The sequence below is a fragment of the Petromyzon marinus genome, chromosome 6 (genome assembly GCF_048934315.1).
Source record: "Petromyzon marinus isolate PM22_M1 ecotype Great Lakes invasive population chromosome 6, UKy_Petmar_22M1.pri1.0, whole genome shotgun sequence".
NCBI classification, from domain to species: domain Eukaryota; kingdom Metazoa; phylum Chordata; class Hyperoartia; order Petromyzontiformes; family Petromyzontidae; genus Petromyzon; species Petromyzon marinus.
Genome location: NC_133672.1, coordinates 15,828,397 through 15,852,563, shown reverse-complemented (window position 1 = coordinate 15,852,563; position 24,167 = coordinate 15,828,397). Strand labels below are relative to the sequence as shown.

General features: G+C 45.3%; 2 protein-coding genes across 4 annotated transcripts; one reads left to right on the top strand and one right to left on the bottom strand.

The window, feature by feature from the left end:
- Nucleotides 1–1,695: 1,695 nt before the first annotated feature.
- On the bottom strand, nt 1,696–12,712 carry ZBTB2 (zinc finger and BTB domain containing 2). 2 transcript variants are annotated; one of them, XM_032947703.2, is made up of 5 exons: nt 12,694–12,712; nt 6,681–6,898; nt 5,487–6,390; nt 5,022–5,298; nt 1,696–4,807 (listed from the first exon to the last, which is right to left on the bottom strand). In XM_032947703.2, exons 2-5 carry the CDS (start codon nt 6,851–6,853, stop codon nt 4,347–4,349), a joined length of 1,815 nt encoding a protein of 604 aa, XP_032803594.2. In that variant the 5' UTR covers nt 6,854–6,898; nt 12,694–12,712; the 3' UTR covers nt 1,696–4,346. The 2 variants fall into 2 exon arrangements, with proteins under 2 accessions (XP_032803594.2, XP_032803592.2); XM_032947701.2 differs by lacking the exon at nt 12,694–12,712 and adding an exon at nt 12,364–12,501.
- DCPH1 (damage control phosphatase 1) lies at nt 12,376–24,065 on the top strand. 2 transcript variants are annotated; one of them, XM_032947704.2, is made up of 5 exons: nt 12,376–12,509; nt 20,252–20,357; nt 20,836–21,068; nt 21,182–21,347; nt 22,707–24,065. In XM_032947704.2, the coding sequence occupies exons 3-5, from the start codon at nt 20,989–20,991 to the stop codon at nt 23,478–23,480; spliced, it is 1,020 nt and encodes a 339-aa protein (XP_032803595.2). In that variant the 5' UTR covers nt 12,376–12,509; nt 20,252–20,357; nt 20,836–20,988; the 3' UTR covers nt 23,481–24,065. The 2 variants fall into 2 exon arrangements, with proteins under 2 accessions (XP_032803595.2, XP_032803596.1); XM_032947705.2 differs by lacking the exon at nt 12,376–12,509 and adding an exon at nt 19,001–19,124.
- Nucleotides 24,066–24,167: the final 102 nt, after the last annotated feature.

Here is a 24,167-nt window from a genome sequence, read left to right as displayed (position 1 = left end):
GCCAGGCTCGTTGTTGTGAGCGTCGCTCCTCCGGTTTTTGTTTTGCTCGAGGGCGACTTGCCTCCCGACTGCCCAGTGAGCGTCCTTCATGAACATCCTCCAAAAGAGGCTGATCTTGACACCGCCGATACCAGTCGTCGGCAGGTCCACTCGGCTTATTCATTTTTTTTGTAACCGCATAAAGTCCAATCTCTTTTTTTGTTTTAGCCCCCCTCTATCCGGCCAAACAAAAGTTGCTTGGGCACGCGGTGGCTGGGCCATGGAGTGGCTTTCAAGACCAGAAAAACGCAGCCACTCGTGCCGGAGTGGGTGGTGGGGGGGCCTTTATTGATGGGACTGTGTCCAGATATTTCAAATAATCTGTGAGCTCGCACAATCCAGCCCGGTTAATCCCGGGGGGGGGGGGGCCTTTATTGATGGGACTGTGTCCAGATCTTTCAAATAATCTGTGAGCTCGCAAAATCCAGCCCGGTTAATCCCCGGGGGGGGGGGGGGGGCCTTTATTGATGGGACTGTGTCCAGATCTTTCAAATAATCTGTGAGCTCGCACAATCCAGCCCAGTTAATCCCACAATGGATCGTGGGCAGGCCAGCCTGGAAAAACAATTAAAAACCGGCGCAGATGTTCCACCAGGGTAGTGGTTCTTCACCTGGGGTGCACGCAACCCCTTTGCTGGGGGTGCAAGACATGGCCAGATTTATTTAGGTGAATAATCTAAACACATTATGCACGGCCACGTAAGTAGAACTAATTTGTTTCATGAAACCGATGTATTTGTTTACATTATAACTTTTTTTTTTACGACTGAAAACCAAAGAGATGTAAGGTTGCAGTTAATATTCTATGGTTCTTTCGGTGAAGTTACGTAGATAGAAAAAATAATGATAAAATAAAAATTAAGTGAATAAAAAATAATAAAAATATCACGTTTCGATCGCAACACAAGCAATCGTCTCCCGATGACGATTGTGTTGCGATCGAAACGTGATATTTGTATTATTTTTTTATTCACTTTATTTGTATTATTTTATTCTTATTATATTTTTTTCTATCTTCGTGACCTTACCGAAATAACCATAGAATATGAATTCCTGCAGTCACAGAAGTTTTCAGCTACAGTAACTGTTAAGAACCACCACTGCTCCAGAGGGATTCAGGTTTTGCAAGCATAAAGGGAGGGGATAACTGTGGCTGAGAAGACCTGGAGTTTCTGTACGGAGCTCCACACAGCGTTATGCAGCTGATTAAAAGATAACACCGCTCATAAGCACCACTGCCCAGGTATGGGAAGTTGAGTGGGTGGAGTGTTTGATAACACAAACTACCTCATGCTGATGTTTTGTTTTTGTATAATTGGTGTTTGCATGTTCTCCCCGTGGTTGCGTGGATTTTTTCTCCGGGTCCTCCGGTTTTTCCCTCCACATTTAGAAACATGTTTTGAGAGTATTTAGCTGCTCTAAGTTTTCACATGATAAGCCACTTCGTTGCGCTATCATGTGGCCAGGTCGCTTCTGAAAAAGAGCTATATAGCTCAGTGGGCCTTAACTGGTAAAATACAAAGTTAAAAATGTTTATAGTTTATATTAAGAAGCTTAGTTTTGGTGCCGTTCCAATCTTCATAGGTGCTGCTCGTTAACTGCACTTGCCTCAACAATCCGTGTGGGCTACACGGGGACTTTTGTCAATTCATACTGTTAAGATATAAACAATTTAATGGTGAATGTATACCTTCTTGAATATTAATTGTATGCACCATCGTACAGAAAATGTCCTGTCGACCATTCCATGATTTGTAGCCACTCGGGATGGCTGTGCGAAGTGTTCCCTACCACACTTAGTTTTCATTGATATTGTAAAAACAGCCACCACCAAAACAGCCTTGTGGGCAAATGAATGCATCGTGTGCAAGAGTGGATTTACAGTACTGTATATGTTGAGCTGAGGCATGGAAATGGCACCAATCCTTAGCAGATGCTGAGTGGCCTTATGTCAGGCATGGATACAGGGTAGGTTTTACAGCCAGCGCAAGTTCATAGATAAGATAACATGTAGCAAGTAACTTGGTACTATGGCCTAAGTTGACAACATTTACTCATTCTATAAAACAGTTGTATTCTTATGGAAAGTGGTGGTAAAACAAATTCAGAACCGGCTGTTTGGAAGACAAAAAAATACAAGTGGGAGTTTTTTCTTTTGTAGTTTTACTATCGTAACACTTTGGTATATGATAAATAATGCTGCATAAAGTTGCACTTAATTAAACATGCAACATACATTACCTGGTTAATAAACTGAAATACAAAAGGATGTATGCTCAAGCACTACCAAAATACACAACTACACCTGCTACAGTTAGACTTTTTACCCAAAACACACGGACATATTGACCCCGAAGTCACCCATGTCTTGGACATGACAACATACAGCACGTCCACACATGTTGCACAAGGATGTGTTGCAAGCATAATGATCCTCCAGCAATTATGCCCACAAGTGACTTTGGTCTGCAGTTTAAAGCAATGTTTTGCACTGGTATAGCTGGATGCAGTAACATGTTTTTGTATTATCTTGTATGCATTGTGACGCCCCATTTATGCTCCACTAAGGTCACAAGATTTCACAAAACTGAAGGCGGCATTGAAAAAATAAATTGCATCTGGCTTTGGCTACCAATTCACTGCACATTAGTGGTAACCGTGTCTTGAATGGGATGTATGACATAATTTGTACCATTACACAAGCAATTTTCATCAAATGCAGTTCAAACTGCAAAAAATGTAACATGTCCTGTGCGCCCTGTGTCTTGTATTTTGTATGAACAAGCACAAATCAAACAGCTCCTCACCATCATTAACACTGCCTGATACCAGTAGACTAAGAGCTTGAGTACAACAGCACAGGCCTCATTTTTGTGGGTTTTGGACACATGCTATTTTAGTTCACCTATATTTTTGAAACCGCATACAATCCTAATGATCCTGGAAGCAATCTTCACAAATGAGTGTACACCAGTGAAAAGTTGATGTGTATCTATGAATATGTAGTGTTCATTAAGTGGTCTGCTGCTCCAGTTCTTCATAAATGGCATCTCAAACATTGACGACCCATAAAATGCAGTAATGGACATCTAGAATGAGCAGCTTTCCACATTGGCCCCTGTGCTGGTGAACTTTGTGGGCAAAGGCCCTTCACACCAAGGAGGGAAAGGAAGGTGACTTTGATTGGAGGGTTTGGTATAACATGAACAACTTCCAATTGTAAATCAGTCTCTGTTATGAAATTGTTAAGGGCCATAAACTAAATATATTATCACACATTTACTCAGGAAAGCCTCACAGAGTCTTAAGACTTTTAAAGGAGGATCCTACCAAAGTTTTTGCAGTCGGGGGCAATGTTGCTATGTGTAATCCAAATTGAGGAATTTTCAGGTACTCTCTGAGCATTGGGATATATGGCCAATTCAGTACTGTTTTTTAGTTATGGGGTTAAAACCATACATAACAGAGGAATAACTCCACAGGAATCCATTCCCATAATGCTGTGTTACCAATGTGCCACCCTGCCATCCAAATATTAGCCTACTATCCTTTTTCCGTTATAATACAGTGACAGTGTTAACGTTGTGAGGTTGTGGGTTTTATTTGTGCTTACACACCATCCACTACTAAGAGAGGTCTCTTTTTTCACCATGTTGCGCTTGTGTTCACAGCTGCCACCTTACCGCAGTAAATATTTGTGAGGTAACATCATCTTTCTTTCCAGTTCTGCCTGCACATTGAAATGTGCCAAATTGATAATGAACTTAAAAATGCAGATTGCAATGGTATGTTTCAATATACTTGTTGAAAAGCACAACTAAGATGACTAAACAATATCAAGGAAACACTGGAATTGAGTTTGCAGCAGACAGCTGAAACCCACGTTTCAGTGCACATGCACACTGGCAGTCGGTTGTGCTAAGTAGCACCCTGAACACAGGCAATGCTTTGTTCATGTTTGGCACTACGCAGGCTACTGTATACCCTCACTAGTCACTCTTACACATTTAAACATAACTAAAAGGAACACATTTGCACACTACAAAAAAGTTAACGAAATATTCAAGTTTCAACTTGATAAAAGTAAAAAATATATACCTGTATGTAACAAAAAAGCACTGCTTCTATTTGAAGGTTAAAACGTGTCATTGAACCCTGTTCGAGACTACACATATTGTCCATAAAATGTTAAACGTCTTTTTAAAAATTCAAACCCTAGGTCTCATAATAAACACCTTGCAACAACCGCTTTAGTTGACCTTAAAGATTATTCAACCCATAGCTTTTACATGCATTTTCTCCTTTTATTATTTTGGCATTGACTGGGTGTTCTCCTCGGCACAGTCGGAAGAAGTAAACTGTTTTTTTCCATCGTGGTTACTTTTGCCATCATTTTTGTCCCTTCCGGCCGTCTCTTCGCATGCCTGTGGGTCACCCAGCAGCATCCCTTCCAGTCCGGGGGGTGGCTTGATGTCGGGAGTCTCGGCGTTGTGATCGGCGAGTGGCTCGGTGTTCGCTTCGGCATTCGGCTCGGGCGTGTGACACTGGCACACGTGGCGTGCCGCCTGCGTGGCTCGCGAGAAGGTTTTGTTGCAGATGCCGCAGCTATACGGCTTCCCCGTGTGGATGTACATGTGCTCCTTGCAGTGGCTTTTCTGTGTGAAGCGGCGTCCGCACACGTTGCAGGCGAACCTGCGTGTGCGACCCACTCGTCGATAGCCCTCGAACATGGCTCCATCTGTGCCATCGCTGTCTCCCTCGCCCTCACCTGCAAAACGGTGTCAAGAGTCAGTTTCCTGCTTTAAAGTATAAATTCCTCCATGACTTAACGTTAACAGGGTGGCAGATTACATATTACAGACAAGCACACATTGCAGCCAAAGTTTCGAAGTGCGAAAAACTTACCAATGAAGAGATTTACATTATTTTTAGAGCCATTAAGAGCAATTCTTTTTATACTGGTTAAAGACTGTGCATTCTACCTTCTGTATCTTCTCCAAGATCAAACTCCCCGTCCCCTGCCTCCTCGTCCTCGCCCCCCCCGGGCGTTGGTGGGCTGTCGACTGCCCCTTCCGCGCCGCCTGGCGTCCCGGCCTCTCTGTCCGGCTGCCCGGGTGAGGCTTGGTGACGACCCTCGCACGCCGCTACCCCCGGGGAACACAAAGCCCTGGAACCTTCGTGGTAGCTGCCGTCCCCGTCGATCAGGACTTCGGTTTCCACGGCCTCCTGCTCCATCATCACCTCCTCCTCCGGACTCCCCTACCAGCAGGGTGCATCACCGCATATTACATGTATTACTTTGGATACTGGTAATGCTACAATTTGTTATTTTCCTAAATGTCCTCAGCAATTGTTACATTTTCGTTCAAAGTCCATCTGGACACCAATTCTCTGAGATAAGTGAACACGAGGTATTATCTATACAGGAACGATGGCTACACGCTCACCTGCTGAAGTCGACGCAGGCTTCCTCGGCCCCTGCCTCTGCTCCGACCCCTGCCACCCACAGCAGACTGTGGATAGGGAACGCCAGTGTGCATGTACAAATGCTCCCGTAGGCTGCTGCGCAAGCTAAAGCGCCGTCCGCAGATGTGACAAACATAGCAGCGTGGAAATGTTGTACTGGTGCCACTTCCAATTAAGCAGGCATTGCCACCTCCACTGGTTCCCACACTCCCACGTCTGGCAGAGGCTGGCCGAGGTGATATCACCACCAGCTGGCCTTCCACCTGACCATCCAGTGATGGCAGTGAATGGCTTCTCTGTTCATCTCCTGTTGAGTCCTGGGCCAGGATGCCTGGTGAGTAAGGAAGACATGAAGGCTGGGCAGACTGAGTAGGCTGTTGCAGTGTTGACTGAAGGGGCAGCTGTAAAGCAAGGTGGGTCTGCCCTTGTGTCACTGATACTGACATTGGGATAGGGCCTTCTATCACATTTTGCTCCTGCTCTGACCGAGGCGGAGGCTGTGACTGAGACTGTGGCTGAGATTGCAATGGTGGCTGCTGCTGTGGCTGTGGCTGGGACTGGGGTGGAGGTCCAGAGTGGGATGACAGCCCTGCTGCCATCATATGAACTTTCTGTTCTTGTACGGTGACACAGGCCTGGCTGCGAGCCAACTGTATGCCGTAAAGAGATGAGGGCCACGGGAAATAAGGGTCTGGGCGAGGAATGGCACCATGAGTAGCCAGGCTGGCCTCCTGCAGAAGTGGGTAAGCGTGCAGGAACTTAAGACCCTGCTCAAGCCGTACTGGGTCAATCATTTGAGGGATGATCTTGCCAGTGTACATAAGGTGTAGCAAGTAACTAAAGATGTCTGGTTGAATGTCCGCAGGCTTCAACTTGACACAGTCACTGCAAAAATATGATCACACAGGTTCATGTTTTAAAACCTAAACTTTGAATTCATATAATATTGATGTCTTACAAGTAAAATATTTTTTATACAGATATATATGCTTGTAGAACACACGGAAGTATAACAATACATATCATAAGACGAAACTTCACCATCACTTTGAGTAATGATTATCAAAACTGCCGATTGTGTCACTTGTAATGGGATAAGAAGGCAGCTTAGTCTCTTGGGGTAAAAATTAAGGAGAAATAAAGGACTGAACCCAAGTAGTGTGGCAGGTACCTACCTGGTCTGGTGTATGAAAAGCATCTTGAAGTAGTTGGAGAAGGCAGCGAGCACAGCCTTATGCGCCTTAAAGTACACGTCACCGATGGCTACAGTGCAGTCGCACAGGAAGCCGAACTCCCTCTGTGAGTTGAGCTGCTGCAGCAGGAACAGGCCGTGGTTGGCAATGTCCATGCTGCCCGTTGTGCCTCGCCGGCAACACCATCCACATGTACGTCACTGTGTCCAACACCACCACCACCACATGCAAGGCCACTCAATGATCTATTCACATGGTTTACAGAGAGCTTATTAAGCTGAAATTGTTTTACTTTTCATCCATCTGTACGGCAGGGACTATGTTTTAAAATAACGGAAGTGGAGTGAGGCAGTCTGTACTCCTGTAACTTTGGGTTTTGTGCAAATTGTTCAGACATGGACAGTGGTAACCGTGGAGGTACGTATGAAAAACAGCTGTGTATAACTTCATCATCTAATACACACAGTGTTTATTCACTCATTGGCCAGCTGAAGGCATTGGTTGCTTCTACATTGTTCATTTTGTGAGTGCAATGTAAAAAAACCCTACAACTGCCTTATATAAAATGTAGGCATCACGAAGTAGTTACTGAACCATGTGTGCACCCAAGAGCCAATCCGTGCCACAAGGGGCTGCAGGAAGACGTTCAGGGTCACAGCCAGGCTGGAATGTGTTTCCCCAGACCTGGGGTGGCACACTTGCTTCATGAGCCGAGTCAGCCAGACTAGTGTATGAATGCCACTGGCTCCTTGGTTAGTGCACAGCATACAGACCTTCCTCATGGACCACTAAATCCTATGGCCAACGATTGCCCGCATGTTCTCTGATTAGCACGGTAGGTTACGTACGGTGCGAAAGAAGTTCAACATACATAGAGGCAACATTTTAGAGAGGGCTTACACATAAGCAGTTGTGGTCGGTCACCTTCTGTAGGCTACATGCGAATAGCACTAACAGGAAACTTTCACCACCCTGACCCACGTATATTTTTTTTATAAGTGCATTAAGAAATGTGGGTTATACATTGAGAAACACATCCTGAATAATTTATAAAAATTACAGTATTCCATTAAACACGTCAAGGCATCCCTCTGATCTAGCGCTCTGCCACCCAATTCGATGACTGCTCTGCCGACAGGTATGAATTAAATTATGTCAACATTGTATGTTGAACATAAGGCTGGTCACATTCTGCATCTAAATTGTGTGCGATGTACTGTTGGAAATGTTCCCAGATATTTTGTGCGAACTGGATCTTGATGCAGCATTCATTGCCAGTGCCTGACCAGCTGCTGCGATGAGTCATGCCATGGTGTAACCTCAATAAGTTGAAAAGCAATGCAGTGGATCATATTGCATAATACTGTGAGACTATCATGCAGGGAGATGTGTATTTCAGGCATTTATTTAGTTTAATTTCCAACTTGTTACAGTTGTCTAATTGCAACATTTGAAGTCTCAAAATACCATTTAATAGAGCTAATATTGCTGCTATAATGCATTTTAAATGTACTTGGTCTTGGCAAATTATAATCAAATGAGACATTGACCTCTCTATAAACGTCAATCCTCATGTTTTTGTTTGTCAATATCAATACACGCAAATACAGCGGTCCCTTATTAATTGGTTCAACGAAACCCATCGTTAATTTAAATTATTGCTAATCGAATGAGTGGGAATACATGTTAAAGGCTTAATTTGTTCCAAGATGATTGGAAGTTTACCCTTTTCACCCTAAAACATAGTTTATATTTAAATATGTAATTTGAATAAATAAACGTGAAATAACATATTAAAGCATTAATAGACACATGGATAAATAATGAATACATTGAAAAGCTAGCCAGTTGCTCTAAAAATACTCATAAAAGGGTTTTTCTTATTGTCTGAGGTCTGCTGAGTCCACTCCGATTGGCCGAAATTGGCGGCCGCGTGATATCGTAACCTTTGATTAATCGAAAAAATTGTTAATAGAAACAACGGGACAGTATTGGAGGCGGATCGTTAATTGAAATATCGTTAATTGAAATATCGTAAATCGATGGCATCGTAACCACTGTATATTCTAAAACATGCAAGCGATAGTCTTACAATTCAACTGAAATATAAATGAGTAAATATTTTGTATTTGCATATTTTAGTATAAACACAACATAATCTTTCCAGTAAATTATAACTGTCCTCACATTTTAAAAAGTAAAACCCTTGATTGACAACATTTGCTGTATGATTCCTGACAGCAATGTAATCAAGGAGCCCAGTTGTGAAGCTTAGCTGAAACATAATTGTTTAAATGACAACACACATAGCAGCTTAACTAATTAAATGATTGTGAAAATTTTGGTAAAAACTTGAAAGTGATACACTAAATGACATTCGTATTCGAGACCGACATCTGTACCATCGCAGGACAGCCATTAAATAGAGCCTAATAGCATAAATAAACATCTCTATAACCTACATGCTTAATCCTAGCCCTAACCAGTGTCATAACCTTGACCAATTGTCTAGCCTTAATCCTTAATTCTAACTACAATCCTAGTCATAACTACACCAAATCATGCACAGTCAACATCAAAATGTGTGTCCTTGTAAACTATTAATCGAAGTCTTGACCATATCCTAAACCTATCCTCATCGCTAAAATAATGACTTGAGCGTTAACTCTTAATCCAATCCATAGTCATACCTGAACCCTTTAACTTTACCCCTATCATAAACTCCTTAGCATAATTCATTCCGAGCCCTAACCAAGCCCTAACTTTAAACCTAAACCCTAACATACACACATTATTCCAGCCCTGTGCCCTAATCCTCATCATCAGCCATGATCAATCCACTGCTGGATGAAAACCTTCCCTGACTGTCACCATCTCTCACAGTTATGCGATGTAACAATCCATCTAGAATCTGCGCATTCACTGGTTGTGTCGCTCCATCTCTGTGGCGGATATCCTCTTGGGCATGTCATTAATCTTGACCATTTGACCTTCACACTTCCCAGTGATGTGTGCTGTACATGCCCGCTCTCCTTAACAGTCAAAATGATGGCTCTCTAACTTGCATGCCCTCTGATCCATGTGTTCCTCCTCATGTCTCAGTATAATTCACATCGTGCACCCATTCGTGTTTATTTGTACCCTTTTCAGTTTTCGTTCCATTTTCTTTGGAAATTACCACGCTTCGTGGCCATGTCATACCAGGGTAAAACATGTAAAGCGCTCTCAATCCACCGCTGGATAGAGGCCTTCCCATACTTTTCGGAGAAACAGGTAATATACACTGATCAAAACTATCCTTTACAAACAAACAAAGAATACCTTAAGCCTCAACCCCACCCCCGCACTCACCCTTAGCCCCAACCCCGAGCCATCCATGACCCATCCCTGCCAATGGACAACAAAGAAACGCGTGCCAATGCTATCTATCGAGGGCTCTGTTGAGGTCAGCAAATGAACGTATCTCGGCTGCCTTCCCCGGGCTCTTTTGCTTGGCCCCGCAACCTCAACGCAAAAAAAAAACACCCAACCCCCCAAAAAGGCAGCCAAGCCCCCCCTTTTTTTTGTTAAGTTGACGCCCGTAACCGGAACCCTCGCAGAAAAACCCCGGGAAACCAAACAAAAAGGCTCCCAAAACCACCGTGGTGGTGGAGGAGGAGGAACGCCATGTTCCATCGGGCCCACGCGGTCACACGGGCCGGGTCGGAAGCGCCGCGCGTTGCCGAGAGGCAGGGGCGCACTTAATTGGCAATTAACGTCGAGGCAGCCAACTAATTAACGCGAGCGGCCCAAAGACGCCGCTAAATCCACAACGCCGGGAAAAAGGAGGTACCGCAGGACGGCGGGGTGGGTGTAACATGTCGGGGACGCAGAGGCACACGGCGACACATTCACTGGGAGAGACACGGGGGGGGTGGGGGTGACGAAGACGGGGGATGTCGACACTGTGTCACAGAGACGCTGGGCTCTGTCTCCACTGGGTCAGTGAGACAGGGTCACTCTGTCTCCACTGGGTCAGTGAGACAGGGTCGGGACAGGGTCACACTGTCTCCACTGGGTCAGTGAGACAGGGTCACTCTTGTCTCCACTGGGTCAGTGAGACAGGGTCGGGACAGGGACACTCTGTCTCCACTGGGTCAGTGAGACAGGGACACTGTCTCCACTGGGTCAGTGAGACGGGGACACTCTTGTCTCCACTGGGTCAGTGTGACAGGGTCGGGACCGGGACACTGTCTCCACTGGGTTCAGCGAGACAGGGACACTGTGTCTCCACTGGGTCAGTGAGACAGGGACACTGTCTCCACTGGGTCAGTGAGACAGGGACACTGTCTCCACTGGGTCAGTGAGACAGGGACACTCTGTCTCCACTGGGTCAATGAGACAGGGACACTGTGTCTCCACTGGGTCAGTGAGACAGGGTCACTCTGTCTCCACTGGGTCAGTGAGACAGGGTCGGGACAGGGACACTGTCTCCACTGGGTCAGTGAGACAGGGACACTGTCTCCACTGGATCAGTGAGACAGGGACACTCTGTCTCCACTGGGTCAGTGAGACAGGGACACTGTCTCCACTGGGTCAGTGAGACAGGGACACTGTCTCCACTGGGTCAGTGAGACAGGGACACTGTCTCCACTGGGTCAGTGAGACAGGGACACTCTGTCTCCACTGGGTCAGTGAGACAGGGACACTGTCTCCACTGGATCAGTGTCTCCACTGGATCAGTGAGACAGGGTCACTCTGTCTCCACTGGGTCAGTGAGACAGGGTCGGGACAGGGACACTGTCTCCACTGGGTCAGTGAGACAGGGACACTGTCTCCACTGGGTCAGTGAGACAGGGTCACTCTGTCTCCACTGGGTCAGTGAGACAGGGACACTCTGTCTCCACTGGGTCAGTGAGACAGGGACACTCTGTCTCCACTGGGTCAGTGAGACAGGGACACTGTCTCCACTGGGTCAGTGAGACAGGGACACACTGTCTCCACTGGGTCAGTGAGACCGTGATGTAAAGTACAATGCAGTACACCCGTGATGTAGATCACTATGCAGTACTCCCGTGATGTAGATCACTATGCAGTACACCCGTGATGTAGAATACAATGCAGTACACCCGTGATTTATAACACAATGCAGTACACCCGTGATGTAGAGCACAATGCAATACACCCGTGATGTAGATCACAATGCAGTACACCCGTGATGTAGAGTACAATGCAGTACACACGTGATGTAGGGCACAATGCAGTACACACGTGATTTATAACAATGCAGTACACCCGTGATGTAGATCACAATGCAGTACACCCGTGATTTATAACACAATGCAGTACACCCGTGATGTAGATCACAATGCAGTACACCCGTGATGTAGAGTACAATGCAGTACACCCGTGATGTAGAGTACAATGCAGTCACACACGTGATGTAAAATACAATGCAGTACACCCGTGATTTATAACACAATGCAGTACACCCGTGATGTAGATCACAATGCAGTACACCCGTGATGTAGAGTACAATGCAGTACACCCGTGATGTAGAGTACAATGCAGTACACCCGTGATGTAGAGTACAATGCAGTACACCCGTGATGTAGATCACAATGCAGTCACACACGTGATTTCTAGCACAATGCAATGCGCACACACTACACGGGGACACACTTACTGCACGCCCGCCCGCCCAGGGGGGGGTGTGGATCTCGCGAGCCGCACGATCGCGATCCTCCTCCTCGTCCTCCTCCTCGTCGTCCTCCTCCTCGTCACCACCACCGCCGCCGACTCCGATCGCGATCCGATTGCGACCCCGGCGGGGTAAGCGGTGGGGGGTGTCCGAGGCGGGGATCCGAGGGCGACCCGACGAGGGTCCCCGTTCGATGTCCGGACTGGGGTCCGAATGGGGGGGGGATGGAGGGGGTCCGAATGGGGGGGGGGGGTCCGATAATGGGGGGGGGGGGTCCAAACGGCGGTCCGCCCTCCGCGAGGCTGCGTCACTGACCGGGCCCCGTGTCGGGAGGCCGCGGGTCCCTGGGATGGATGAAGGCTGCGGCCCTGCGTCTCCCCTCCACCACCCCCACTACCACCCACTACCACCACCCCCTACCACCCCCACTACCACCACCACCCCCACTACCACCACCCCTCCCGTGCTCCCCCGCTCCTCCCCCACCACCCCTCGCGCTCTCTCTCTCTCACGTAGCCGTGCGACGGGGCAGCAAGGCGCCGCCGGGCATGGAGTTGTGCAGGCAGGCAGCAATGCAAGCAATTCCAGGCGGGTTAGAGGAGGAGGAGGAGGATGAAGGGGGTTGGTTATTGAGTGAGCAGCGGATATGGAAGTGTGGCGACCGTGGGGGTGGGGTGGGCAGGAGGGATGGTGGTGGTGCTGCTGCTGGGGTTAGTGAAGGAAGCGGATATGTTTGTGTGCAGCAGTGGCTGAGGGTGCAGAGGCGAATTGGGGTCCAGAAGGGGGTAGCTAGGTAGGTAAGGGGTGGGGTGTGTGTGGAGCAGAAGGGGAACACGAGGCGACATTCGCGGTGGACGATGTATACGTAGTAGGAGGGATGATTGGTCGTGCGGTTATGGTTTGGATGGGTTCAGGGGGGTGAAGACACACGGGGGGCATGAAGGGGGTGGCTAGTGGGGGGTTCGGGCTCCGGCGTAGCGGGCAGGGCTTGCAGGGCTGAGAGGGAATTTGAGCGATGGAGCCCGACGTGTCACGCCGTGCAGCGATGACTTTCTTCCTCCCATTATCGACTGCACTGCAGTAACAACAAAAAAATGTGTGTTGCTGCTGCCGATGCTCTTGTGACAGTTACCACCGAGCTAAGAGAACGCAGACCCCCACCACGTTATGATGGCGAGTCAATTTGGCTTTCTCTGTATCACCAATTGACCACTTCATGTTTTGCATAAAAATGCAATTGTGCACTCGATAAATTGCCGTCCCGTGTCACCGCATTTCTAAATATTTCCAGTTTCCCTAAGTTTAGAGTGCTGTATATACAGCTACTATTTGAATTCACACCGCGTCTAAATGTTACACGCTGTGCAGAGACGATGGAAATTGCTATTATATACAGTGAGGGAAAACATTATTTGATCCTCTGCTGATTTTGTACGTTTGCCCACTGACAAAGAAATGATCAGTCTATAATTTTAATGGTAGGTTTGTTTGAACAGTGAGAGACAGAATAATAAAAAAAATCCGGAAAAACGCATGTCAAAAATTGTACAAATTGATTTGCATTTTAATGTGGGAAATAAGTATTTGACCCCCTCTCAATCAGAAAGATTTCTGGCTCCCAGGTGCATTTTATACAGGTAACGAGCTGAGATTAGGAGCACACTCTTATAGGGAGTGCTCCTAATCTCAACTTGTTACCTGTATAAAAGACACCTGTCCACAAGCAATCAATCAAATTCCAAACTCTCCACCATGGCCAAGACCAAAGAGCTATCCAAGGATGTCAGGGACAAGATTGTAGACCTACACAAGGCTGGAATGGGCTACAAGACCATTGCCAAGCAGCTTGGTGAGAAGGTGACAACAGTTGGTGCGATTATTCGCAAATGGAAGAAACACAAAAGAATTGTCAATCTCCCTCGGCCTGGGGCTCCATGCAAGTACTCACCTCGTGGAGTTGCAATGATCATGAGAACGGTGAGGAATCAGCCCAGGACTACACGGGAGTATCTTGTCAATGATCTCAAGGTAGCTGGGACCATAGTTACCAAGAAAACAATTGGTAACACACTACACCGTGAAGGACTGAAATCCTCTAGCGCCCGCAAGGTTCCCCTGCTCAGGAAAGCACATATTCATGCCCGTCTGAAGTTTGCCAATGAACATCTGAATGATTCAGAGGACAACTGGGTGAAAGTGTTGTGGTCAGATGAGACCAAAATGGAGCTCTTTGGCATCAACTCAATTTGCCGTGTTTGGAGGAGGAGGAATGCTGCCTATGACCCCAAGAACACCATCCCCACCATCAAACATGGAGGTGGAAACGTTATGCTTTGGGGGTGTTTTTCTGCAAAGGGAACAGGACAACTGCACCGCGGACGGGGCCATGTACCGTCAAATCTTGGGTGAGAACCTCCTTCCTTTAGCCAGGGCATTGAAAATGGGTCGTGGATGGGTATTCCAGCATGACAATGAACCAAAACACACGGCCAAGGCAACAAAGGAGTGGCTCAAGAAGAAGCACATTAAGGTCCTGGAGTGGCCTAGCCAGTCTCCAGACCTTAATCCCATAGAAAATCTGTGGAGGGAGCTGAAGGTTCGAGTTGCCAAACGTCAGCCTCGAAACCTTAATGACTTGGAGAAGATCTGCAAAGAGGAGTGGGACAAAATCCCTCCTGAGATGTGTGCAAACCTGGTGGCCAACTACAAGAAACGTCTGACCTCTGTGATTGCCAACAAGGGTTTTGCCACCAAGTACTAAGTCAGGTTTTGCAGAGGGGTCAAGTACTTATTTCCCTCATTAAAATGCAAATCAATTTATAACATTTTTGACATGCGTTTTTCTGGATTTTGTTGTTATTCTGTCTCTCACTGTTCAAATAAACCTACCATTAAAATTATAGACTGATCATTTATTTGTCAGTGGGCAAACGTACAAAATCAGCAGGGGATCAAATACTGTTTTCCCTCACTGTAGAGGCAGTCCCCAATAGGTAGAGGGGGAGAAGGGAAGAAGTCGGTAAATTTAACACAAAGTAACTGATGCAACAAACCACCGTACAAACAACTAAGCATTAGGACATTTGGTTTGTTGCATAAACATCTGAAGTGTTTTTTTTCTCTCTCCATAATAACTTCCCCCCCCCCAATTTATAAGGCTTTTAATAACAAACGAAGATACATTTAACCGATAGGAGTTTAATGCAACTGGTTGCATACCCTTTGAGATGTTATATTGTGGGAATTATCAGCATAAAAAACAAGCATTACCCTGAAATGGCAAGCCTAAATTTAATCACTTGAAGCCATCTGGCGATATTACCATCTACACTGTGGTTTACCCTCAATTTTAAGTTTACCTCCGATTGTATATATGGCCTGCGTGACCTCTTGAGGTCCAGTGGCATTATGGCGATGTAACCGAGCCCAGAGTCACCCTTCTTGCTGTGCCAATTACTCTAAGTGGTGGCTCTTCTCGTGCACCTTATATTACAGCCACTGTCATTCAAGATAATCCCTCTTCCGTCTGAGAATCCCACTTCTACAAACACTGAACCTTTTGTTGATGGCAATTTGTGTGTGTGTGTGTATATATAGAGTTTGTTGCTTAATAGACGTGTGAATGCCAGGCAACAAGTTGGTGTGCATTGCGTTGGTGTTTTAGAAACTTGAGGTTGATTTTTTTCTTCCAATTCAGTAGTTACTCAGTGTACAACATGCATGTGTGTCATTGTAAACCAACAAAGCCACCCTGTCAAGTACAATCATTGGAGGCTGAGGCCTCGAGTAATACATTTGCTTTGGAGCACAGAACGTGTGAAAGATAAATTAATGCTTATCAAATGTTTTTTTGGGGCAGTGCTCTCCCGAATTTTCCATGTAAGCTCGTTGGAGTAGGGACCCGCTGTATCATGTTTGTTTTTGTTGCAAAGATTGCTGTAGATTCATTTCAAATTTAATATAATTGCGAAGAGCGTTGTCATTTAAAAAACACTATACAATAGTCGTGTTGTTGAAGTGCTTGAACGTCTGACATCTGCAGCACGAGGCACTTTGGATATTAAGGTCGACTGGTCACGTGTTTATCACAAAAGAAAGCAATGCCTGGTTAGGTCATATAAGGTCTGTAGATTCATATCTCGGTTCAATACAAAAACAAATGTTTTTTTTACCAGATATTCCTAGTGACAAGACTGTGATTGTCGTCCTAGATGTGTAGTACGACTGGGTATATGGTTGCATGGGAACGTGAGGGACCCTCCAGTGTCATCATTGCATCCCAGGCCTGAAGGTACTTAATGTCCATTGTTTGGCATTTACTGCTTTGTGAGAATCATTTCGTTGTAAAATCAGCCAGCAAGTGGCGAGGTGAGTGACAGCGATCGCGAAGCGCTCAACACACGCGAGCATCTGGCCTCCTGTTTTGATGCATTGTGAGCAACATGCAGCAGCACATCGCTTGCCCCGTCTCCAACATCTCCCCGCGTGTTCACCAAATCTCACCGCGCTCTGACATGCGCATGTTGCCCTATCTCCTTGAATCAAACCTGCACGTTTGATTTTAACAGCACAAAATTGCGTGCACTTCCTACGTACGTGGCGCAATGCACGGGTTAACAATTATTAACGGTCGCTGCATGCAACTCGGGATGGCGGATTTCTCCCCCCGTGTTGCCGAGTGCGGCTTTGATTCACGGTGTAGCTTGACGCACGCACGTGCATCACGTCCAGGGAGACACGGATGCTCCGTGTATGTGTGGCTTTAAGGCTGCCTCGCTCTATACGGCGATGTCCTTTTCGAATGGTGGCTATGAACCCAGCAGCGGCTGAGCTCAATTCACAGCTTATGTGGCTAACGCTAGTGGAGAGTATTGTAAGACATGTACAATGTCTGGGCTCCCATTCTTCATCAGCACACACTGACGAGCGTGAAGTATGGTCAAACAACCACCATGACTGGAAAGGTGTAGTGGGAAGAGGCCTTCACTCAGCAGTGGATGGAAAGAGGGCTGTACATTACATTTTAATGCAACCACTTTCAACAAAGCATCTCTCGAGGAGGATAATAATCAGCATCTGGAGGAATGGTTTTACCTAGCTTTACGTGGAAATGTTTACGTAAACCTGCTGAGATAAATTGGCCTAAACGCTTTCCAACTGAGGTCAAACGCATTATTTGGTGATGATGCTGCTGCTTTGGCATTGGTGCAGTTAACAAAACTCAACAAGTTCGTCAATAACACTGCGGCCTAAAAAAAAATCAAACGTATACAGTATAATATATGCGACGTTTTGGGTTATGGAACTTCTTCAGAGTACATTGCTGGCATGTGCTGTGAAGAAGGCCCTTTGGCAGAAACGCCGCATATTATATACCGTACTTAACAGTTTAAGGCAGTGCAACTGACTAAATGTGTGCGGTTTTTTAAAAAATAATTAACAAGTAGTCTTGCCTCCCCCGTTCATGACGGGGTAAGCACTAGAGCTCTAGTAAAAAAAAACATATGCAAGATTAAGAAACTTTAGCGTAAAGTCGCGCCGCAGTTAGGGAATCACCCTGGCGATTAGGCAATCTGGTCAAAGAGTTTGCCCAAAACTCTTTGAGACATAACCTAGAGTCAATCTGGTGGTATGGCAAATACATGCAAATCTGCAGCCGTATGTTGCTGACACACCGTCTGTCTGCATGGGCCATGCAGTAAGCGTGGTTTTTCCTCTTCTGCGATTGCGATACCATGATTTCATTTCTGTTCCTATATTATAGTTTAGTCAGTCTTATTGTTTCACTTTGATACATTTTACCTGTACGAAAGAAACCGCCCCGAATTTTAAATATCTAAACGTGAAATAATAAATTCTTACTATGATTCTTAGTACTGACATTTAATCCCATCCACTCTCCGAATAGCATCGCTCACAACCGAATAGAAACCTGCATTTACATTATTTTTCTGCTATGAATTTCCACGTGATAAACCACTTTGTTTAGCCATCATTTCTGATGAGGTCGCTTCTGAAATATAAGTTAATTGCTCAGTGTGATGTACCTGCTAAGATTTTTTTTAAAGTTTCGTTTTATTTGTATGTTTTTCAAGTGATTCGTTTACCTTTTCTATACATTACATTCCTATCGGTTTTTTTTATTGTTGTTATAACGTTCTGACCCGCCCCGACTGGACATCTGTGAAACATTTTTTATAGCTCATAGAATTCTGTCCAGTGTAAATAAATATTCTGATTATGATAAGAGCTCAGTGGGTTGTACCTGGTAAGTAAAAAGATTACATTTTGATTTATTGTTTTATATTTATATTATTTTGTTTCCCTTCTACGTGACTTTACCGAAAGAACCAAGAATATAAAAAGGATGAAAGTTGTATTTGTATATATTTTTTAATAATTAGTTTACCTTTCCTATACTTTACACTCCTATCGTGTTTTTTTGTATTGTTTGTTATAACGTTCTGACCCGCACCGACTGGACATCTGTATTAAAAAAAAGCTTCATAGCTCATCGGATTTCCTCCTGCAGCCTCAATATTCTGAACAACGCTGCTGGGTCACGTGGCGCGCACGTGAGCGTGGGGGCGGGGCGCGGAAGCAGGCGCGGTCACGTGGGTCCCGCGCGCGTGACCCGGAAGCGGAAGTTCCTTCCCCCCCACCCCACCACCAACCCTTCCCCTCCCACACAACCCAGCTGGGACCATGGAGGCGCCTCCCGAACCGCTCTCGGCTTCGCGCGTCGGGTTCGTGTGGTCCCCCCTCGCCACCCACAACGCGTGCACCTGGTTTACGAACACTCTCGCGAGTGTTTGTGTTGTATATGTTGTGTATATTGTAGGGAGCGGTAGTGTCGCGGTCAGCGCGCTGCACTACGAACCCGGCGAACTGGGTTCGATTCCCCGCTCAGGGCCAACACGGGTGACGATTATCTGCAAGCGGTCCTGGGTCTCCCCCTAGGTCGACTCGGCCTCAAATGAGTAACCTGGTGCGGTGTGCAGTAAACATCGCCACTGGGGAGACAAAGGCGGTCGAGCGTGGTGCTGGCCACCCACCCCCTCGTGTACCGTTCCGGCCTTCATAGGTGCTGCTCGCTAACAGCACTTGCCCCTACAGTCTGTTAAGGCTACACGGGGGATCTTTGTCTTTATATTTGTTGTATATGCTGCCGTGTGTTGAACGTCTTTCGCGCCGTACGAAAGAGCCATCCGTTGGTAATCGGGAGGCACGTGAGAAGGACGACGAACTAAACACAAAACAGCAGTTCTAAAGAGATGAGTTTTCGACTGACAGGGTGTCCCATAAGTCTGGGATCATAGGAAAAAGACAGCTCTGTGGTATTGGCTCGGGTCTGGATGCAGTCTGTTAAAATTCAGCAGCGAATAATTATCTGGACTCGTTTTTCCTTACTCTTGTGTGTGTGTATTTGTGCGTCGCTGTGTATATGCGAAAACTATTCGTGTGCAGTGATAATGTCTCCCAGCCACGATGGTTTCCACTCCCAACGATGGATTACACTGACACTGGGCATGGTGCCACACTTGCCCACTGCGTGTTAGTGACAATTCCACTGCTCATTGGAGCAAATATCGCCGTGTTTTTTGTTAATAAACAGGTTTGCTTCTTGTGCTCCCCGTGCGCTCGTAGTGAGGTGGCGGTGGGCGGGGGAGATCCTGACATGGCCTCTGGGCCTTGCGGCTTCACGGCTCAGATGCAGGGGGCCCACGTCACACGGGAGACTCCCAGTGCCTTCTTCACTGGCCATGACTCAAAGCGTTAACTTTTATCTTTGGCGCGTTTAGACAACGATAATAACGAGCAGCGTTTTAAGCGATCGTACGTGTGTGTGTGTGAATTGTGCCGGCTCTCGCAGATCGTTCGCGTATCTCACTGTGAAGGACCGCCTGCCCAAAATCCTCACGCAAATTATCGACAGACTCCATCGGAGCCGCGCGAAGTTCCATGAGGAGCATGGCGAGGTGTTGTATGATCAGTGTTTTTGTCCATGTGTTGCCACTACTGTACTTATTATTACCACGGTGAATTGTTTTTCATTGACATTCTACAACCACAATTCCATGTCATTATATTGAGTCCCGTGGCATCACATGGTGACCGAGGTCAAAGTCTGATTTACGCAATAACATGTCACGGGGAATTAGCTGTAAACTGCATATTAGGCAATAATGCACGAACGTTCACATTTTTAAAACATTACAGAAGCGACCTGAGGTTAAACCTATTATAATATTCAAATAATTTGACATTTTATATAAAACTTAGAACTGAATAACATATAAAATGTACCAAAACAGTTTTACTCTGGTGTATTTCCACACATTCTAGAAGTATACCTTGGTTTTACAAATGCCATTTATACAGTGGCATATTAGACATGGTTAATCTTTTTAATCAAATTCCGTCTATGCATCATTGGTATAATGTTTTCTCTGGTAGGAAGGAAGCGAGGCTGACAAGAAGATCATATCACTTCTTTCCAAACTGCGTAACGAGCTTCTTACAGACAAGCCTATTACACCCTTGACCGATGGGCGACCTGATGTGGGCGAGTGGAATGCATACCTAGAGGCACAACGGTGCCTCACAGCAATGCCTAGCTGGTTCACCTCGGCATGGCTTTACGTGGAGTGCTACATGTACCGCAGAGTTCAAGAAGCCATGGCTCTTTGGTAAGGATTATAACTTGAGTAAAATGTTAAGCATGGTTCTGATTTTTTGAAAAGTGCATTAGCATGACATTTCATGTGATTTGTAAACGTGAAAACATATATTTTCTTCACAGCCCACCGCTCAATGATCATGATGTATTCAGTGAGCTCAAACAGAAGAGCTTTTTTGATTCTCAGAAAGCAATCATTTCATTATGCGATCATCTTGGTGAAGTTCTAAATAAAATATCTGGATTGAATAAGGATGAAGTGAAGAAAGAATTTCAACAACTACTGCAGGTCTGTTGCAATTTTTATTTTAAAAACAAAACTGCGTAATATGAGCGTAATTATTCATTTCTAAATTTAAAGCTTTCGTGACTGCAAGGATCCATACTCTTTGGTTCTATTGGGTAAAGTCACGTAGGTAAAAAATAAAATAACAAAAATCACGACGTTTCGGCCACACCACAAGCGGCCTTCATCAGGTGAAGGGACGAGACTGTCTGGAGGACAGCGCTGGAGTGAAAAAAGCCACGCTCAGATCATGACCTTTAAGCTGTGTGAGAAGAAACAAAGCGCCTTGACAAAGGAATTAGCATATAATTTAGCATTGAAATTGCTGAGTGATTAGCTTGTGACTGTTCACAGAAATGGCTATGTTAAAGTTAAAGCATACACATCCGCAAAGGCACCCCTTGACAAAGGAATTAGCATAGAATTTAGCATTGAAATAGCTAAGTTAAACTATACACATCCGCAGAGGCACCCCTTGACAAAGGAATTAGCATAGAATTTAGCATTGAAATAGCTGAGTGATTAGCTTGTAACTGGTCACAGAAATAGCTATGTTATAAATTCCATTTTCACACCATCAATAGGTAAACTCCCCCCCCCCGCGCCAAACGGCAAGTCCACCGGCACGTACACCACCTCTTTTCTAAAATCGGCCAATCAAATGCTAATTTTTATGCTAATTTCTTTGTCAGGACACCTTGTTTGCTCGCACACAGCTTAAAGGTCCGCGGTCTGAGCGTGGTTGTGTTTCGCTAAATTCTCCTGTTTGATTTGTACTAGGTGCCTCGGTGAATGTATATGCTCTGACTTTAACAGTTACAACAGTTAAAAGCTAATCACTCAGCTATTTCAATGCTAAATTCTATGCTAATTCCTTTGTCAAGGGGTGCCTCTGCAGATGTGTATACTTTAACTTAGCTATTTCAATGCTAAATTCTATGCTAATTCCTTTGTCAAGGGGTGCTTTTGCGGATGTGTATGCTTTAACATAGCCATTTCTGTGACCAGTCACAAGCTAATCATTCAGCCATTTCAATGCTAAATTATATGCTAATTCCTTTGTCAAGGCGCTTTGTTTCTTCTCACACAGCTGAAAGGTCGTGATCTGAGCGTGGCTTTTTTCACTCCAGCGCTGTCCTCCAGACAGTCTCGTCCCTTCACCTGATGAAGGCCGCTTGTGGTGTGGCCGAAACGTCGTGATTTTTGTTATTTTATTTTTTACCTACGTGAATTTACCCAATAGAACCAAAGAGTACGTAATTATTCATGTACATGTTTTATATATAGCAGTACATATTGACAGTTGAGTCCATGTGTAAATTTGTAAACATGTGTTAATACATTTGCATGTTGTATTGCTAGGTTTGCTTGTGGGGCAACAAGTGTGACCTCTCAATATCGGCTGGAAAAGACAACCCCCAAAAAGCAAGCCCACTGACTGGCTTAAATGATCTGAAGGCCAAAATCCTTATTGATGACACAGAAGCAGTGTGGGCCACACTAGAAGATAAACTAAAAAAGAACCCAAGCAGCACACAATGCTTTAGGCTAGACATTGTTTTGGATAATGCAGGCTTTGAGCTTTTCACTGATTTAGTATTGGCAGAATTCTTGTTAGCTTCCAAACTTGTGGATCAAATACACTTTCATGGGAAGTGTATGCCATGGTTCATTTCTGATGTCACCAAAGAAGACGTAAATTTTACTGTCCACCTCTTGATGGCAAGCAATCACCGTTGGTCTTCCAAGCTAGGAGCTACGTGGCGTAGTCATCTGCAGGATGGCTCTTGGGTATACCATGACCACATGTTTTGGACATTCCCGCACGAGTACTGCAGCATGGAGGCCATCGCACCAGACTTGTACGCGGAGCTAAAGCGCTCAAACCTCATTCTTTTCAAAGGCGACCTCAACTATCGCAAACTAACAGGGGATCGGCAGTGGGATCACACAACAGCATTTGAGACTGCTTTGCAGGGGTTCCATCCATCAGCGCTTTGCAGTCTGCGTGCACTGAAGGCAGACTTGCAGGTTGGTCTGCAGCCTGGGATGGCTGAAATTCTCACTGCTGCAGACCCTGACTGGATGGTGTCAGGAGAATATGCTGTAATACAGTTCTCTGATGCAAAGCAGTGATTTTTTTTACCAAGATACATACCAAATGTTCACGCTTCATTTATGATTTAAATTTTTGCAATAAAAAATATGGGCTATGACGTCATTCAAACGTTACTACTAAACTAATCACTTATCAATGGTATAGTGATCTGCCTTTAAACCAAGCAGTGCATGTTTACGAAATTAACTGGATTTCAGTTATATCCTTTCAATACCATCTGTAATTGTATAATTGCGTGAATAGTGCAGCTTCTAAGTTTATGAGAATAGTGGCAAATGTTCCTATTTTTGAATGAAGTATTTGATTTACATATCTCATGGCCAATTTGCATAGCATTACACTGAGCAACGTTTTTCAATCTCTTGCACATTTTTAAATGTCTTTAAAGAAAAGCCACTTGAGCAGATGGATTGTGGAATGCTGTAAATGTTATTCCAGCCAAAAGGGGTATTCATTTCAATCTGATCCATTACAGTATTTCGATTGATGCACTTTTATGATTTCATGTGTTACACGATTGTCAATATTTGACATGCAAAATGTGATGCACGTTGTTTTGAAACTGGAATGGTTTTGAGATTAAATTGATACAAGTTACAGTATCCAATTGTGAAGTGTGATCATTCATCGTGATTGTGGACATATCACTGGGATCGGTGTTGACTTAGACTTCTACTTGCATTTGTATGTACAGCATGTTGAAC